The following is a 19027-nucleotide window of genomic DNA, read 5'->3' on the forward strand; positions in this document are numbered from 1 at the left end:
TTGCTTCTTCAGGTCGGCTCCTCGGGCGCGCATGGGGCTGCGTGGGTCACTGCAGTCACCCGAGCTGAGGCTGGGGAGGGGAGCTGGCACCTGGGCACCGCCCTCCCGGGACCGCAGGGCCCACCCGGGACTCAACCTCTGCATCTGCGAAACGGACGCGAGAGCTCCCCCAACGGCCGACCACTGAGAGGCGCGCGCAGGCGCAGCCGTACTCTGCCGGGGCTGAGGGAGAGGGGGGGCTGGGGGCGGGGGGAAGGAGGGGTGCGCGCAAGCGCAGCGGTGAGAGAGGAGTCGTCCCTGAGCCCCGCGCCTGTCCGCGGTCCCGTCCCCACCGCCCGCCCAGAGTCTGCGTGTGCACGCCGCAGCGGGGGAGTGGGCGGGACTGCGGGCGGGACCGCCCCGTTCCCCAGCGTCCCCCGCGGCAGCAGGCACTGACGTGGCTGCCGTCAGAGCCGCCATCTTGTGGGAGCGAAACCAACGCCTGCCTCCGAGCAGCAGCTGCGCCGCGGCCGCCGAGGGTGAGGCTGGGCCCGGGCCGAGGGGGGGGCGGGGGCTGAGTTAAGGCCCGGCGTGAGGCTGGGCCGGGGCGGTGAGAGCCAAGACGGGTCCGAGGTGAAGCCGGGCCGGGCGAGGGGCGAGTTGAGGCCGGGCCGTGGGTCGAGGCGGGGAGCCGAAGTGAGGTAGGTAGAGGCGGGGAGCCGAGGCCCGGCAGGGTCCAGGGTCGAATAGAGGCCGGGGGCTGAGGAGAGGCTGGGCCGGTCTGGGGGTTGAAGCCGGGCCTGGGACCGAGGCGGGGCGGGGCAGATTGGGTGCTGTGTGCTGGGCCAGGGGTCTAGGCTGGGATGGGGGTCGAGTAGGGGCCGAGCTGGGTCGGGAGCCGAGTCGAGGCCGGGGAGGGGGTTGGTCGCGCAACCCTCTCCTCAAGCCCCCCAGAGCCGCCGGGGCGGGCGCCGGAAGTCCGGCCCGCAACGCGGGCTCTCCAGGAAGCCTCGCTTCCTGCTCCGCCTGCGAGGCCTCCTGCCTCGGGGTCGCGAGGACCAGGAAACTGAGGCCCGCAGCCCGGGACGCGGCCAAGGTCACACGATGGCCAGGGTTTGAGCCCAGTTCCTGTCTGTTCCGAGCACGGAGCCGGCGAGGTGGGGCGGGGTTCGGGGTGCGGGTTCCAGGGCGGGTGCTGTGGAGCTGGGGTCTGAGTGGGAGTGCCTGCGGCCCAAGGAAGCCCCCGATGGACGCGCTGGCGACACTGTAGGGCCCCTTTATCCAAGCTTGCTGCAACCCCGGGATTGCTTCCTGGGTTCCTTTGGCATGGATTAGAACACACTTCCGAGCTGGTGAATCTTTAACCTACGTTTGGAACGACCTGTCCAGGGTTGAGGCGGCCTCCCTAGCAGAGCGTCCTAAAGCTTTCTTGTTGCCCAGTCCAGGTGGTTACGGGAGGTAAAACGGTAGCTTTGTTAATAAGGCTTGGCAATTATAAAGTCCTTAAAATATTAGCTAATCAACTGAGCACTTTGGAGCTCCTCAAAACACCAAGTTGCTGTTTTAAATGAATCGAGCAAAAATGCACAAGAAATCATTGGCAGGAGACAGAGGCAATTCGGACGATTTGGGGAGGCCCCGGAAGTCACTGTTGAGAGCTGTGTAGTTGATGTAGTTGTAGCTGATGTAGTTGGTGTTAGAGTAGTCAGCTCTAGTTCTTGTTTCAGAACTGGTGGTCAGCGTTTTTTTCTGCTGGCTGTTTGCGTGGTTGCTCCTACATTTCTGGCAGTGTGTGTGTGTGTGTGTGTGTGTGTGTGTGTCTGAAGGAGTGTGAGATGCCATGGCGCATGCTGTGTGTGGTGTTCTTGGAGTTTTCAGAAACTCAAGAGTAGCCAGAACTGGAAGAACTTTGAATGCGTGGTGTTGTTAGCTGGGTCCAAAATTATGAAGAATTGAGTGTGTATGTGTTTTTCACAAATTTGGCCACTTTGTTAGAGTGTGCCATAAAGGTTTTCTCTAGTTAACGGGTAGAATGTAGTGTGCCTGTTCACTGGGCATGTCCTGTTGAAAACAGATCCTTGTCACTTGGGCATTAGAAACCTGCTGTTTCCCGTGAGGGCTAACTTCAGATACAGGTATTCAAAATTGCTACTTCAGAAAGATTTAAAATAGTTGGTTTGGATAATAGCTGACTCACATGCTGTCTGCTCATCATTGTAAGAAAGTTAGTAGAAAGCAAAAACTGGTTTTGTGCTTCTCACAGTTCTGGTTTTTAAATCATGTGGTTTAGCTATTTGCTTTGCCTCTTGCACAATGTGAAGAGGGCGTTCAGACCTGCTAAGCCACCTCTACCAGAGATCAGACAGGGTTTGAAACTACAGGAAGGTACACCTGGACTTTTCTGTTTACTTTAGTAGAATTCAGTATGGACCATCAGCCACTGAGGTGATCTCCAGGATCGAATGGCTGTAGGAATAAATCTAACATAGGGGAAAAACCCTTGTGCAAGTTCATAAATAGTATATTAACTTGGTTTGAGAGAGTTAAATCAGTTTCCTTCAAATTCTTCAAATTCAATGTTGCCTTGAGATATATGAATTTAAATCTGCTCTTGATCACAGTTCAGGCTCACCAAGCATTTCTGCAGCCTTCCTGAGGGTTGTGATCACTTACCGAGCTGGTGTTCAGACCCAGCTAGCCTGTGCTTGCCATAGCATTTATGACTGGTCTCTGTACACGTTGTCCCATAGATATTCTCCCCTTTGACCTTCCAACCTTCGTAGGATTAGGAGAAAGAAGGAAATAAAATGCACATCTGTCAGAGGTGGTTGGGAAAGAAACATGAAAAATTCCTTTCAGTTGGGATCTTAACATTAAATAAGAACTTACCTCTTTTGTGGTCTGTCTGCTCGTCATTGGTGTGGATGGTGTTAGAGATGTCCTCCCAGCACCATCTGAAGTGGTCTTTTGGAAATGTTTTTGACCTAATAGTGGGTTGGGTGTAACACTTCCTACTGGCAGGTAAAGGAGGGCTTGGGAATGTGCGAGTGTGAAAGAATAGGGGGTGAGGTTAATTTCAGAGTGTGAGCCAGGGAGAGGGGAATACTTCATCCTTAGGTTCTTATCCTCTCGTGATTGTTATAAAGTCTTTAAAATATAGTATCTGTTATAGCTATACAGCTCTATCACTATTCTGGAAGGTAGTTCAACATTCTCAGATGGTTCAGATGGCCTGATTAGCTAGAAAAAATGTGGCAGAATTTAACACAAAAACATCAAAGCTCCTTATTCCTAGGAGAATCTGTTAGGCCCTCACCCAGTTCTTTCAGCCAAGCTTCCTTATATGAGTGGGAAGAAATGGTGAAGCTATCTGTTGCAGGGACTAACCTCCATATTCCTAACAAACCCATGTTTCCTGGGTTTTGCATACGTCGGAGACAAGAGCTTGGCAGCCTGTCATCACATAGAAAGGGAAGAGTGGGACTTATCACTCACTGAAAAGAAGAGACAGAAAAAAAGCATACAAGACAGGCAGATTTTACACACATAGCATTCGGGAGCGATTCTCTTTAGGAGGCAAGCATTTTTACACACCTGAGGCTACAGGGGTAACTGTTAGTATACATTATAAATTAACAGAAGCCCCAGTTATGATCCATGCACATTTTCAGAAGTTAGAGATGTACAGTATATTTTAGAAACATTAATTAATGTTTAATCAGAATTTAGTAAGTTTTGCTCCTCAGAGGGATGCTAGCAAGCTAGAAGAGTTTGTCTCCAAAGAGCAAGTCATATGTAAAATAGCCAACATCTTTCAGTTTGTATTGTACATCAAATTATTTTTGCAGTGATGTATGTGGGAGCTAAACAGAAAGCTTAATAGTACTAGGTCTCTGAGGTCCTGGAAATTTTTAACGTGAAGTTTTTAAGTGTCCTATCAGTTTGACTTAGGGACAGATGGCCAAGAAAGCAGTTTCAAGATTCTGTCTAGACTTATATGTGAAGAGTAGGAACGAAGGCAAAGTTAGATGTGCCTGTGTTTTGATCACAGGTTTCAGAATAACGGATGTCTTTAAAAATTGCTGTTAAGAGTGTGTTTTCCTGTCAAGTATTCTATCATCTGTAGATGAGCATGCAGTTCCTAACTGATGGAATCTATTAATTTATATTTAAAATACTGTATCTTTTGTCAATTTTGGTGATGTAACTTTGCTTAAAATAGCTTTTAGCATTTCTCTTTTGTCAAAGTGATATGAGATCTTGCAGATTCCTGGGGAGATCACTGAAAATATATTTTAAGTCACTGGTTGCATGTACCTGAGGGCAGGTTTAGGAAGCAGATTGTGTACACACCTCTCCTGTGGTATTGAACTTTGCTGAGATGGACGTGTTTGCCCTGAGTAGTTATCTGTGTCTCTACAGCCCAGATTTCCTCCTCACTGGAATGTCAAAGGAATGTTCAGATTCCATCACACTCATGTATACTTTTAAACCAGTATGAAATTCATCATTGAGTTGATAGGGTTTTTTTTCTGACAAACTAATTTTTCAGAAAAGCATATGTGTATGATTAATCTTTCTACTTTTTCATACTTAAGGCCCTGATAAATGTTCTTTTATGATTCTTTTCTCCTCTTCTTGACAGTGAATCTCTTGGGTGCCCAGGGAGGTGGCCAGTAGAGAAAAAGACAGGTGGAGATAGAGAGATGGGTGGAGGAAGGTGCGTGAGTTCTGGGCAGAGGAGTACTCACTGGCAAAGTATAAGGCTGGGTGGAGACGCAGGGCCATGGCAGTGAATGGAATGGAAAAGCAGGCCAACAGGACACAGTAAAAGGAGTGGGCACTGAGTCAGACCTATCAGGAGGATAGGGGAGGAGGTGCCATTTGAGTAGAGGTATAAGGGAGTGGGGGTCCTGTGGGTCTTTGGGAGAAACAAGAAGCTTCTCCCAGGCAGGGGAACAGTAAGTGCAAAGGCCCTTAGGTGGGAGTGCACTTAGTGGTTTTGGAGACCTGCCAGGAGCACAAGAAAGGAGAGAAGCCTGCTGGTGTGTACCAGTGGTCCTTTGAGGGATAGCCCCACAGAAAGGGTATTTTGGGAACTTGTGGGAGGATTTTGGGCTCTGCCAATGGTGAGAGGCAATACTGATGTTTAGTACGTTTAGCAGCAAGAATGCATTCAGCATGACTTTCATATAGGTGAAAAATCTGTTTATATCTTAAACCTAATTCTGTTTATGTATGGAGTCAACGTGTGTGTGTGTGTGTGTGTGTGTGTGTTTGGTTTTAGTAGATGTTCTGAATTTTCTAGGAAAGAAACTACCTGGTAAATTAAGGGTGATTGTATTTTGTTCTTTGCAGAACTTTACGAAGAGTTGTTCTCTGTTTCCGGTGGTGGGACATTTCATGGACACAGCAGGTTCTGAGTATCTGAGATGCTGGTGTATTTGTGGCAGTCTTCATTAGGTGGTTCTCTGACTACCTCCCTTGAACTTGTAGTGTGGTCATGACCAATACTGAAGGTCATGTGTTATATGACACCATCTTTCATTTCCGTGTTACATTTTAGTTGGGGCAACATGGGTTTTTTGCAGTCTGGTGTGTATGTTGGTTGTATTGTCTGCTAGTTTCCTTTCTGGATGGCAGGGGTGGTGCTCTGAAATGCCATGGGGGTGTTGGCTCTGATCTTCTTAAAGAGCCTGACTTAGTCTGACCTTTCCTAACAGGACCCTCTTGCTGGCATTGAGAACACCTTGCAGAGTGGAAGCTACAGGCTTTGGGAGTGCCAGAGGAGAGATGAGGTGCCTGGGACCAGGTGGATAGTGATGGGGAAGCACCTTTTCAAAGGGAGAGGTGATGGGACTTGCCAGTAAAGTAAACAGATTTGAGGATGAGAGGGACAGAGAGAGGAATTGTGAGTGTCTCTGGGGTTTGGGTCTGAAGAACTGGGAGGAAGTTGCAGAGAGTTAAAGTGGGAAAGAGTGGGTCCTTTATATTTGAGGATTAGATTTTGATGGGAAACCCATGTGTTAAGGGGGTAGTAGAAGAGACGTCTGGAGGTGAGAGGAAGCCTCAACTGGGGTCCCATGTAGGGGACTGCATTCCTCTGGGAGTGAATGGCTGGATAGGGGCAGTACTAGGGAGTGAAAGTGCAAGACACTGAGTGTGATGGGACTGCTGGTCACCTGAGGCGGGTGATGGGGACTGCTGGGAGGTTTGAAGCAGAGGATGGCAGGATTTCATATGAATGAAATTTCCCTGAGTCCAGGGCTGTCCAGGGTTTGAAATGTGAGCAGAGGTAGGAAGAGGCCTATTGAGAGGTAGCTGTGGCTGTTCAGGCCAAACAACGAGAAGTTCCCACAAGGACATTGTCCTCCCAGCCAAGACCAGCTGCTTGGAGAGTGAGGCAGAGGTTTCCCCGAGTGCTCTGAGCTGGTGCACCTCTGGGTGCTCCTAAAAAGGGTCTCAGGAGGGCAGATCTGGCAGGGGGCTTGCTTCAGAGGTAGGAGGATCTAACAGAGGCTCTCAGCCACTGCTGCACTTTGCTATTCTGTGTCTTCTGGGAAGCCCATCACTCAGAAAAAGAGGTGGGGCTGTAATTTTTTTTACATTTTGTTTTCAAAATGAAAGTTCTCTGCAGGCAAAAATCAAGTTTTAGAGATTGGTTTAATCATTTTAATCACTCACAAAGTCCCCTTGTGCTGAAAAAGCCTCAGGGGGCTGCCTGCCACTCTGAGAAGTTTGAGGAGGAAGAACTGGGCACTCTGACAGCTCATGGTTGGTTGCAGTTCCCTTTTTCTTCAAGGGTGTGGAAAGGGGTCCGAGCAATGCTGGCTTCTCCAGAGCCCCACCCTTGTGCCTGGAGAGGGTCCTATGTCTGCACCATGGGTGCAGGTGGCCTCCTTGAGAAGACACCAGAACAGAAACCATAGGGGCTTTAGCATGTTTGTGGTGATCATATAATTAAAGGAGTGACAAAAACAAACTAATGTAATATACTTCACAACAGAAATCAGAATCCTGAATTGCCTTCTCTTCCTTGTTCTCACTACTGGAACTGAAACATAGGACTGTGTTATTTGACAGGTGTGCCTGTCCTTTCTGTCAGGATCATGGGGACTGAGACTTCAGCAGCTGGAGCTGTGTGTGTGTGTGTGTGTGTGTGCGTGTGTGTGTGTGAGAGAGAGAGAGAGAGAGAGAGAGTGTCTCTGTGCTCATGTTGAAGCTTTTAGCTGCATTGAAAGGACTATAGTGTAACTGTGGATAAGTCTTTGACATTGCTTGGCCCAGAGCCTTGTTTGCCATTGAGGTGAGGTTGGAAGGATGAGCACTCTGTTCCACTTGTGTTTCACCATCTGTCAGTTGGATTCATTGAGTACTCTTGAGCTTTTGTGTGCCCAGGGCTGTGCTCATCACACAGCTGCTCCTTACATGAGTGTGCTGACTGTTAGCCCCACAGTGTGTGGAGGGTATGCTGAGAACAACAAAAAGGAAAGGACTCTTCCCTGTGGAAGATGGCATCTGAACTTGGCTTCAGAGGTTGAGTGAAGGGCTCGGTGGGCATGGCATAGAAAATCAGTACGGAGAGGGGACTGGGAGCACAGCCAAGGTCAGAATATAGGCCTGAGTGACTTGCTGAGGAGTTCCAAACCAATGGTGGTCTGTTTGCCACTAGGATGGGTTGAAATACAATTCTAATTGATTTCCAAAGAACCACTGATGTGCAGAATTAGTAAGGAGTTGGTGGTCAACACTTTTCAGGGTATCTGGGTGGTTTACAGTTGCCTGTAGTTTCTCTAATCCTGCTTTGCATTTTAGTCATAAATTGCTTTGTTTCCTCCATTTTCAGTTTAATTTGTTATACATTTTAATGTTCTGAGGTTGATGCAAATTTGTTTTTGGTTTTGTTTTTTCGATCTTTTGATTTCTTTTTCCAGTAACAATTTCTTTAGACTTAAGTGTGTTTGGAGTCAGATGGAGGGTATATATGCCCTGACTTCTGGAGTAGAAGTGCTCGTTAGGGTCCATGGCACTGGCCCCACCACAGTGGGGGGCCCAGGCGCCCACCACCAGGTCTGCAGGACCTGGAAACCATTCCATCACTGTTGCCCCATCCCACGGGCTAGCATACTCAAATGGTCCTGCATAGCTACAGGGGGCTAGGAATGTAGGTTTACTCTGGAAGGCCTCAAGCCCAGGGACAGATCTGGGAGAAGAAAATACCAAGGAGCAGCCAGCGTCTGCCACCAGGATGAATGCACAGAACTGTGAGAGATGCTCCTGATGTAGCGTCTGAGTGAGGCCTCAACTTGTGGGTATCATCCACTCTTTGTTTTACTTCAGTTGGGGGCCGCATGACATTTGTGTTCAGAGGTCCTACATGGATATTGTTTTCATTTGGGGTAGACCATCTGGTTATTTGTGCCCATCTGTAGATTTCACGTCAGTGTAAGTATCTTTGGTAATGGGCTTTGAGAACAGTTATGTTAAAAAATAGTAAAACTTTAAGACTATGAATAAGGGAGAATTGCAGAAGATAACTAAATATATTCATCAGTTAAATGCTTTGGATTTTGTAGTTATTGGTAAGTAGGATTAATTGCAGTTTCACTGTTTCCACGCTCGCCTTGTGGTTCGTATGCTTGTTCCGTTAGACAATGGACAGTGACTCTTGGATGTTCATGTTAGTGTAGACCAAGAGCTACATTCATGAATGAAACTCATTTCTTGTTGTCATTTTAAGGATTTCACCTTGAATCTTAAGCTGGCCAAGAGGGACCTAAATTGAATTTCACTGGTTGCTCCTCCTAAGAATCAGACCTGACCGGAAACCCCTTCCTTCAGCTTTGGGAGGCAACTTGCAGGGCATCTGGAGACCAGGGTTAGTGTACTAGTCTATGGATTTCTGGTACTCATCATCCTCTGGGGGTGGCGGTGGGGGGGTTGTTGGGAACGGGACTGCTGCATAGAGGCCAGGTCTAGTGCCTAATTGATTCCTGCAAAACATCCTAAAAGTTTTGTTGTGAAAAACAAAAAACAGTCTCTCATTGGAATTCACCTTTAGCAGACCAGAACTATTCAGTTCTAGAATGTTTTTGCATGTTTTTCATTTATTCTTTTTCTTTGTATTGAAAGTTCAGAGTCAGTGTAGATGAAATGGGTGGAGGTGGTCAAAAGGTACAAACTTCCGGTCATAATATAAGTAAATCCTGTAATATGAGGTACAGTATGGTGACTGTAGTTTACCGTACTGTATTTATATTTGAAAGTTGCTAAGAGAGGAAATCTTAAAAGTTTTCATCACAAGGAAAAAAAGGGTGACTGTGTGAGGTGATGGGAGTTAACTAGACTTTTTGTGGTGATCATTTCCCAATAATATACACATATCAAGTCATTATTTTGTACAGCTGAAAATAATACAGTATGTCAGTTATATCTGAATAAAACTGAAAGGAAAAAAAAAGTTCAGTCAACTTAATTACATCCTTTGAGTGTCTCAGGCTGAATATTCTTCCTTCTGAGCGTGTTGTTGATTCTTACCTTCATCACAATTGTGTTAGGCCTGTGAGGTGTATCTGCCTATCACTAGTATTGGCACATTCAGTATTCTTATGCTAATTTTAATGAAAAAGTTACAACACGTAACGCTCTACCCAATAGCAGAAAAATGTTAGAGCTACAGAAATGGAATGTTGGACTAATAGAGTAATGACTGAAGGCTTTATTTAGCTGATGGGGTGGAGCTACAAGTTGATGTACAAAAAGCAGTTTGTAGCAGATTATATTATGTGATCATATTGCCTATGAAAGTAGAGGACCCCCACCCCTTAAAATTAAATCCTACATGTCAGGGATGAATTAGGCTTTTGAGTGGTTGATAATCTAAGCACATATTTGACTGCTTGAAGAATGAATGAAACCCTTTTTTATAATGTATATCAATTCCTCAGGAAGATCTTCACTTTGTTAATTTTTCTCAAATTAGATATTAAAATTGACATTATGAACTATTGAGCTGTACATTTTACTGTATGTAATTTACACCTAATAAACTTGACTTTTTTTTAAAAAAAGCAAAACGAAAAAAGTTCTGATGTCACCTAGCTGTTCATTTGAATAGGGGATTCATCCATGTGATCTCTCATTTACAGAGGGACCAGAAGAGCCCATCACATCTGAGGCACAGAATAGAATCCAAACCCTTGTTTTTTGCCTCCTTGGGTCACATTTTCGTTTCCCAAGACATGCTCTAGGTTAGTGGTTTATTCTTCCTACTGATTCCCAGCAGTTTAGGTCATCTTGATATGCATACAGAGATTTTGTTAAGTAAACCAGCTCTAACAGTTTCAGAAAATGTGACAAACTTTCCTTCTGCAGAAGTAAGCTGCACGGCTCTGTAGGGGAGGGCTGTCCCATGCTTATCTTGAATCCTCTGAGGCTTGTTAGGAGATGCAGCAGGCACAGGTAGAGCTCGTGGGTACATATATTTCTCTTCAGCAGCTAAACCAGTCACTCTGGATTCATTTACTGGAGTGGAACGGGTGTAAACTCACGCTACATTTTTTCCTCCCTGCACTGGCTTCCCAGGGAGGCCTGTTGTTGGCCTTGGCCTGTAGCCTAGTAGGTCTTTGCATGCAGGAGTGTAGGCAGCCAGTTGTGTCCTGTTCTTTGCTATAATGTTGAACTGCCACCCTATCATTGTTTCTGGTCCTAACCAGAAAAAGGAAAAAACCATTCTTAAGGGGCTGTGTCCGCTCAGAGCTTTCTGTCTCAGGAAAGAGACGTGCTGTTGTTACTCTTGCATCTTATGAGCCAGCTCGAAGGTGCAAACTCAGGCAGGTGCGGGGAAGTGCTCTTTTGAGAAAATCAGCGTCTTCACTGCTTACAAATACTCACGGCCATTACCATGAACCTGAAAAACAGGTTTTGACCTTAGTGCTAGGGATCCTGGTAGAGGAAAGGGTGAAATAGGCCTAGGCTGGGCATCCTACAAGTTAGAACCTGTGTGGAGAGGCCACGGAACAACTCTCATGGTCACTGTTGAACCTTTCCACTGTGATACTGTGTTAGGTCAGGAGCTGCCAGGGCCCCTGGATCAGGTGCAGGGCGGTTATAGATAGATGCTTGTATAGTGGGAGAGACCAAGTGCTGTGTGTAGCGTCTTAAACCCTAGAGTGTGTGCTCATCCCCATCCAGGTTCAGCCACCAAATATATGGCCCACTTCCCCTTTGGGGCTTCAGGACTTGAGTAAGTTAAAAAACTGTGTGTGGAAGGCAAGGACCACACTGATAATCAGGGCTCAGCAGACTGCACGGCCAAGGCAGGCCAGGGGTGAGTGGGCAGACACGCTTGGGTGGGGAGGGGAGGAGGCTCTTGGACTGCCATGGCTGTGACTGACTGCATTTTGAGGCTGACATGCGGGTGTGGGCCTGCTGCTGTGCCCAGTTTACCTGGAATGTTCCATCAGTCCCATGTGGGAGTTGGGAGAGTACACTTAACCTTTTCACCCCTTAGTGCCCAGGTTTTTGTGTCAATTTGTAGGAACGTAACACTAAAACAGGTATAAAACAAGTATAAACAGCAGTCTTCCATCCTGCCTCCCAGGGATAGCCTCTTTCATGCCTCACTGTACTAAATAGTGTGCTAATACTGTTTCTCAGTGTGTCAGCTTTGGACAGTGAGGGTTGGCCCTTGAGACCACAAGTTCTGGCCTCAGCTTTCCAATACCCAGCAATGACAGTCAAAGTATCATGACTGAGTAAATATTGTTCACTGCTGAGTCAAGTGGTGACTGGCTTATGGTTTCCCTCAGGAAATCTTAAAATGACTTCTTTGCATTTTCATCCTTGGGTTTTTTTCTGTGTACCTGTGATTAGTTTTTCCCAATTCCCCTAGAATTGCCAAACCCCACGTTTAAACCACATAGGTAACTGTTCCTCTTTTCCTGGAACTCTCCTCCTTCCTGCTGCAGTCTGCGCTGGCTGCTGTTCAGGCCTGCCTCTGTGTCTCCCTCCATCACCTTGGGGGCTCCCTCTGCCTGTGGCAACCTGGAGAAGAAGGCATGTGTGAAGCCTTGCAAATCTAACCTCTGTTCTGCCCTTTGGCTGATACAGAATTACAGATTGAAAGTGCTGCTTATGTCTCTCTTTTGGGGGAACAGTTTGAGGTTCACCACATAATTGAGGGAAAGGCATGGAGATTTCCAGTTCCCACATAGCCTTCCTCACTATATCCCCCACTAGAGTGGTGCATTTGTTACAGTTGATGAACCTACATTGATACATCATCATCCAGAGCCCATAGTTTACCTTAGGGTTCACTCTTGGTATTGTGTGTTCTGTAGGTTTGGAGAAATGCATATTGACACGTATCTGCCATCGCAGTTTCACACAGAATAGTTTCACTGTCCTAAAAATCCTTTGTGTTCCACCTATTCATCCCTCCCTTCCTCCTAACCCCTCACAACCACTGAAAGGATCTTTTTACTGTCTCCACAGTTTTGCCTTTTCCAGAATGTCATATAGTTGGAATCATAGGTGTGTAGTATTCTTAGATTGGCTTCTTTCACTTAGTAATGCACATGTATGCTCCTCCACATCTTTTCATGTCTTGATAGCGCCTTTCTTTTTAGTGTTGAATAATATTGTTTGGATGTACCACAGCTTATCCATTCACCTACTGGAAAACATCATGGTTGCTTCCAAATTGTGGCAAAATTTTGAATGAATAAAACTTTTTGGAATGAATAAAACTTCTGTAAACATCAGTGTGCAGGTGTCTGTGTGGATGTTAGTTTTCAGTTCCTTTGGGAGCATGATTGCTGAATTATATGTTCAGAGTATGTTTTGTGAGAAACCTCCAAACTGTTTGCGGACAGCTGTACCATTTTGCATTCCCTCGGGTAATGGAGGAGAGTTCCTGTTGCTCCACATTCTTGCCATTGCCAGCGTGTGTTCTGGATTTTGGCTTTTGGTCATTCTAATAGGTGTGCAGTAATAGCTCATTGTTTTAATTTGCATTTCTCTGAGGACATATGATGAGCATCTTTTCATTGCTTACTTGCCTTCTGTAAACCTTTAATGAGGTTTTCATTAAGATCTTTGGCCCATTTTTTTAATTTTAAAATTAAATTTGTTATTGTTGAGTTATAAGTGGTCTTTGTATATTTTGGATGACAGTCCTTTATCAGATGTATCTCTTGCAGATATATTCTCTCAGTCTGGTTTTGTCTTTCACAGAGCAGAAGTTTGTCATTTTAATGAAGTTCAGTTTATCAGTTATTTCTTTCATGGGATCATATCTTTGGTGTTGTGTCTAAAAAGTCATCACCATACGCAAGGTAGATGTTGGTCTTTTAAATTGCTCCTAGTTTCCTCCCTTTTTTTTTTTTTAATATTTATTTATTTGGCTGCGTTGGGTCTTAGTTGCAGCATGCAGGACCCAGTTCCCTGATCAGGGATTGAACCTGGGCCCCCTGCATTGGAAGCTCGGGGCCCTAGCCACTGGACCACCAGGGAAGTCCCAGTTTCCTCTTTTTTAAATCTTGTGTGTGTGTGTGGATTTTTTTCACTTTGGTTGTGAGGTCTGCTGTTCTCTGTGTCCTAATGCCCTGTTCTTGTTTTGTGGGCACCAGGTCCCCACCATGTCGATGCCAAGGCTGTGTGTGGGTTGGGGATTTTGTTTGTTTTTTATTGTTTTTTTCTTTTTAAATGTCTTCTGTCTTCTCTCCAAATTCTTTGTTTCAGTCACTTGCATTGGGGGCTTCTTAAAGGGAGATAGGGGCGTGGCTATTTGAGGGCCTCCAGGTGCAAGAATCCATAGGTCCTTGCTTTGAGGCCTCTGGGTTACATGTGAGGGTCTGCAGGGAAGTGTGCCTCCCTGTTGATTTTGCCCATATCCATCTGTTTCCAGTACAGTGCACCCCATGCCCTCCTCTGCCTGGATAGTGGAGTCAGGGCCCCTGGTTCAGCCGCTCCAAAAAGGTCCCTTGGCTCTCCTGCAGAGCTGAGGATGAGCACTCGGTCAGGGTCAGACCTCACCAAAATTTGCTGACTTCTGTCACCTCTTTCCACCTCCCCCCACTTTTCTCTTTTGAGTCAGTCATCACTTATTTCTTCATTGGTAACGATTTCAGGAGTAAGCTGAGATAAATGTGTGTGTTCAGTTTATTCTGTCTTCCATAATTTATCATCATCTATAGGAAAAATGGCTGTCTGCAGAAAAGGAAATATAGTAAAGATATTTTTAAATTTTACTTTTATAACTAGGTAATATTATTCAAAACCAAAAAGCATTAAAGTGTTGAAAGTGCACTGAAGCCTGCTGGAAGCGCCTCCAGGGGACACCTCTAGGACCATTGGAGCATCTAAGTCACAGTGGGGTAGTGATTCTGACCTACTGAGTAAACTAGGAATGCACAAGTTCACACTATATCAATATATGGAGAAGTGGTTCCTTGCAGTAGAATGCTAACTAACTAATAGCTGGAAGGAATGACTCAATAGAAAATCACCATTTGACAGTCCTCATGGTAATAATTCAGCCAGGAAATGTCAGAGTGCTAAAACTAGAAGGTGGAAGTTGGATGAGGAGCAGGACATGGACTTAGTCACCAAATACTCACTGATGACTAAGGCAGAAAGTAACTTGCAGTGGAGGCCTGGCGACTCCACCTGAGCCTGTCATCAGAGGTGATAAGGAATGGTGGGGATCTGGGGCACGCCCCCCAGGTGGAGTGCAGTGGGGCGTGCCTGTGGCAGGCCCATATCTGTGTCCTTCATGGGTCTGGCCTCTGACCCCAGCAGTGTCCATCCAAAGTCCAAAGACTGGGGAGTTCATTGTTACTTCTAGGGGGGTTACGTATGCAGGGCAAGGCTCCTTCCAAGCCTTGACAGTGGCTTCCACCAACACCCTCTCAGAGGTCAGGTGCAAGCAGCTCCTGCCTGCTTGGAACAAGTTCTCTGTGGTTCATTTGGTTTTCTGTCAACACTCACACAGAGTTATTCCCAGTTGAAGGCTGCCCAGCTCTCCACAGCTTGACTTCACCATAGGTGCCAAAAGTCCAGATTCCTGGCTTTCCTGGTGGCGCAGTGGTTAAGAATCTGCCTACCAATGCAGGGGACACAGGTTCGAGCCCTGGTCCAGGAAGAGCCCACATGCTGCGGAGCAGCTAAGCCTGTGTGCCACAACTACTGAGCCTGTGCTCTAGAGCCTGCGAGCCACAGCTACTGAAGCCCACATGCCTAGAGCCAGTGCTCTGCAACAAGAGAAGCCACTGCAGTGAGAAACCTGCGCACAGCAACAAAGATCCACCTCAGCCATTAATTAATTAATTATTTTTTAAAGTCCAAATTCCTAAGCATTTGAGAAAGTGACCGTTTTTTCCTAAGGCCTTGTTTGCAAATAAAACAGTTGAAGGAGGAGAGTACTGAGCATGGAGAGGCCAGGCCTGTGCAGCTCTGGTGCCTTGGGCACCTTTTGGGACAGGAGATCCTCTCCTCCTTGAGCCTCACTCTCCCGCAGCTGTGGTCACTTGTTCCTTCCTATAGGTCTGGGTGTCTGGGCCTGGTCTCTGACCTTGGGTCCAGCCAGCTCAGTGGTATCCTAGCGTTTCTGCCCTGCTGAGTGAGGAGAGCCTGGTGGGAGCCCAAACACAGCACACGTGTTCTCGTACAAGCATGTTGCTGCACCACACAGGCCCTCTCTGGGACAACACTGACCACAGCTCTTGGGAAGGTGTCCCCTGGCAGGCTCCCCAGGGTCATTGTTGTGGGCTCACCCTTAGACTGAATGCCCTGGTGTGCTGCCCTAGAGCCCAGGTGTTCTCACTCCACCGGTCCTGCCTGCAGGGTGTGCTAAGCTCTCAGCGTGTTGGGAAAGGTTGGTCTCTTTTGGTCTCTGCCATGGGCCCTCCTAGCTTCTTGTGTGTTAGTTGCCTTAACATTGGACTGTTTTTCACTGAGACTTGGAGCAGTTGGGAGACATGGTAGGGCCTTGGAGTGGTTGTTTATGGCCCCTTGAAAAGCTCTGTATTAGATTATGGAGACTCTAGCATTCATTTGAAAGCCACACCTCTCCACGCATGTTGGACATTGCACCCCACAGTGACAGGTTGTAGGACTTAGAGGTAAGTTACCCTGAGGCCTTGGGCGTCACTTCCTGATACAATGGCAGTAGCTGCTTCAAAATCCGGTCAGCCCTGTTCTAAGATTCCCATTCTCTCCCTTTTAAGGGTGATTTTAGGGCTCGAGAGGCAGGCAGGCAGGACTTTTTCTTTTGGATAGGAACCAGAATTTCATCAGCTTATGCCTTGTGAGTTTTCAGGAGAGATAACAGGATGTCCATCTGTCTGTCTGTGGATGAGTCTGTCTCTGAGCTGCTGCTGCTTTGCTGGCCCTGGGCAGCACAGAAAGAGACACAAGGGCTCCTTGTATCTGCAGGTTTCTCTGGCCAGTGTTGCTCCCACCAGTCTACAGCATGGGGAATATCTTTGCAAACCTCTTCAAGGGCCTTTTTGGCAAAAAAGAAATGCGCATTCTCATGGTGGGCCTAGATGCTGCGGGAAAGACCACCATCCTGTACAAACTGAAGCTGGGTGAAATCGTGACCACCATTCCCACTATAGGTGAGGAGACTGGGCCTCGGGAGGCTAGGGGATAGTGGTAGCCCTAGGGAGAGCCTCACACTGGGTCTCCTCCAGGCTTCAACGTGGAAACCGTGGAATACAAGAACATCAGCTTCACTGTGTGGGACGTGGGTGGCCAGGACAAGATCCGGCCTCTGTGGCGCCACTACTTCCAGAACACACAAGGTGAGGGTGGGCCACCCCATTACAACCCTCAGGAGGGGGGCTATGGCCTTTGGGAGAGGTTGGGAGTGTCCCAGGTGCCTACACTAATGCTTACTGTTCCCTATGCAGGTCTCATCTTCGTGGTTGACAGCAATGACAGAGAGCGTGTGAATGAGGCCCGAGAGGAGCTTATGAGGATGCTGGCAGAAGACGAGCTCAGGGACGCTGTTCTGCTCGTGTTTGCTAACAAACAGGTAACGCATGACTGAGCCACCCTGTGTGCTGGTGGTGGGTGCACGTTAGGCAGCCAGCCTCTCAGCGATGGAGGTCTGACGAGGCGGGGGTCACAGGTCAGGTGGAGAGGGTTCCGTGCAGTCCCCTTGACCCACGCCTGCTTTGCTACCCTCCCCCCTAGGACCTCCCCAATGCCATGAATGCAGCTGAGATCACGGACAAGCTGGGTCTGCACTCTCTGCGCCACAGGAACTGGTACATTCAGGCTACCTGTGCCACCAGCGGGGACGGGCTCTATGAGGGACTGGACTGGCTGTCCAATCAGCTCCGGAACCAGAAGTGAGCTGTACTCCTCTCTCCTCCCTTCACACTCCCTCCTTCTGCCCTCGCTTTACTCTCATGTGGCAAACGTGCCCCTGTGGTGTGAGTGCCAGAAGCTGTCTCCATGGTCGGTCACAGTGTGCTTCACCATGCTGTAAATGTGCAGACGCAGCCTGCAACTGGGTTTTTATTTAATGTAAATAGTTTTTGTTTCCAATGAGGCAGTTTCTGGTACTCCTATGCAATATTACTCAGCTTTTTTTATTGTAAAAAGAAAATCAACCCACTGTTTAGTACTGAGAAGGGATTTTAGGCACACGGGTCATCCAGGAGTCGCTGTGTCAGAAAAGCCCGATGTTCCTCTTCTGGGCTTTACGTCTGTGTTGAGATCCATTTTGGTGGTTGGTTTTTAACCCAAACTCAGTGCATTTTTTAAAATAGTTACAAATACAAGATAAGGAGAACACTTGAACACACAGAAGGGAGAAATGTGCCTAGTGTAGGTTCTGCAGTAATGGCCTGAGTCCAGTCCACCAGTGGTCTGTTTCCCGTTGGGAACGTGAAACGGGGCAGAACCAGCTATGATCCATTCTGCATGGTCACAATAGGGTCCCTGTGATTTGCTCTGTCTTGGGTCATCCCACACCCCATAGCGTTTGTGCTTGTATCTGTGCTTACATGGCTGCCCAGGAGATGGGCTGGAGGCTGCAGCCACCACTCTCAGACCCCTTGGAGGAACCCCAGCCTTTTCTTGGGTCAGCATGGGCACTTTGGTTGGAACGCTCTGGTTTGAGCGGGAGCCCTGCAGTCCCCTTGCTTGCCTGCTCCGGGCTCTCTGGGGTCTCACCAGCAGGAGCGCGGGTGGTCATCCTTGAGCCCCAGCCCCTCGGAGCCCCTGTCTATGTGTGCTTTCACTCCCTCAGCCTGCAAGGGTCAGATTTGCCATCGAAAAATGATAACCTCTACTTTTTTCTTTTGTATTTTGATAAACACTGAAGAAGCTGGAGCTGTTAAACTTTATCTTGGGGAAAACCTCAGAACTGGTTTATTTGGTGTCGTGGAACCTCTTAATGCTTTCAATACACAATTAGTAATCAACTGTTTTGTATACTTGTTTTCAGTTTTCATTTCGACAAACAGGCACTGTAATTACAGCTATTAGAATAAAATCTCTTAACTATTTCATGGCTCTCCCATTTTTGGGTGCCCCTGACTGACAGTCTGCCTCTTGGAAGCTGGGCAGGGACAGCTGCTTCCTCCTCACTTAGGGAGGGCAGCATTGATCTGACTTGCCCTGTTCCCTCTCTCTGCCCATCCCTTCCCTGCCACCCGACCCTTGTCGCCCTACCCCCCTCCCCCACCGCTTCACTTTCCATGGGTGGGTGTGGGTATGTCCCAGTGCCCTTGTGGTGACCACCTCATTGGTCTCATGCTGGCAGTCCAGCCCCCTGGTCCCAGTCTTGGCAATGCCTGGTTGTGAAAGGAACGGCAGGGTCACCATATGGAGTATGCCCAAAAGGCTAGGGCCAGGTGGTATGTGGAGGAAACCCCCCACCCTTCCTAACATCCACCCTCTGTGGTACCCCCCAAGCCAGCCAGCTTGTCCTCTGGAGGGGCGGGAACCCCTGGCCAAGCTCCACGTCACTGCCACAGCGATTGACCCATGCCTGGCTGGGTGCTTTGTGCACCTGTGCCATAGACCCTGT

At 47.7% G+C, this 19027-nt stretch overlaps 1 protein-coding gene across 2 annotated transcripts; it reads left to right on the plus strand.

The window, feature by feature from the left end:
* Nucleotides 1–372: 372 nt before the first annotated feature.
* On the plus strand, nucleotides 373–18503 carry ARF1 (ARF GTPase 1). Of its 2 annotated transcripts, XM_079915837.1 has the most exons (6): nucleotides 409–518; nucleotides 8720–8857; nucleotides 16417–16601; nucleotides 16677–16787; nucleotides 16896–17020; nucleotides 17182–18503. In XM_079915837.1, exons 3-6 carry the CDS (start codon nucleotides 16454–16456, stop codon nucleotides 17341–17343), a joined length of 546 nt encoding a protein of 181 aa, XP_079771963.1. In that variant the 5' UTR covers nucleotides 409–518; nucleotides 8720–8857; nucleotides 16417–16453; the 3' UTR covers nucleotides 17344–18503. The 2 variants fall into 2 exon arrangements, with proteins under 2 accessions (XP_079771962.1, XP_079771963.1); XM_079915836.1 differs by lacking the exon at nucleotides 8720–8857 and having other exon boundaries at nucleotides 373–518.
* Nucleotides 18504–19027: the final 524 nt, after the last annotated feature.

The sequence above is a fragment of the Stenella coeruleoalba genome (assembly GCF_951394435.1).
Source record: "Stenella coeruleoalba genome assembly, chromosome: 3".
In the NCBI taxonomy this organism is placed as follows: domain Eukaryota; kingdom Metazoa; phylum Chordata; class Mammalia; order Artiodactyla; family Delphinidae; genus Stenella; species Stenella coeruleoalba.

Excerpts from the sequence above, each read along its gene's own strand:
- ARF1 (XM_079915836.1), top strand. The coding sequence starts at position 16,454 with ATGGGGAATATCTTTGCAAACCTCTTCAAGGGCCTTTTTGGCAAAAAA. Across the intron at positions 16,788-16,895 it reads CTACTTCCAGAACACACAAG|GTCTCATCTTCGTGGTTGAC; the intron begins GTGAGGGTGGGC and ends TTCCCTATGCAG. Across the intron at positions 17,021-17,181 it reads TCGTGTTTGCTAACAAACAG|GACCTCCCCAATGCCATGAA; the intron begins GTAACGCATGAC and ends CCTCCCCCCTAG.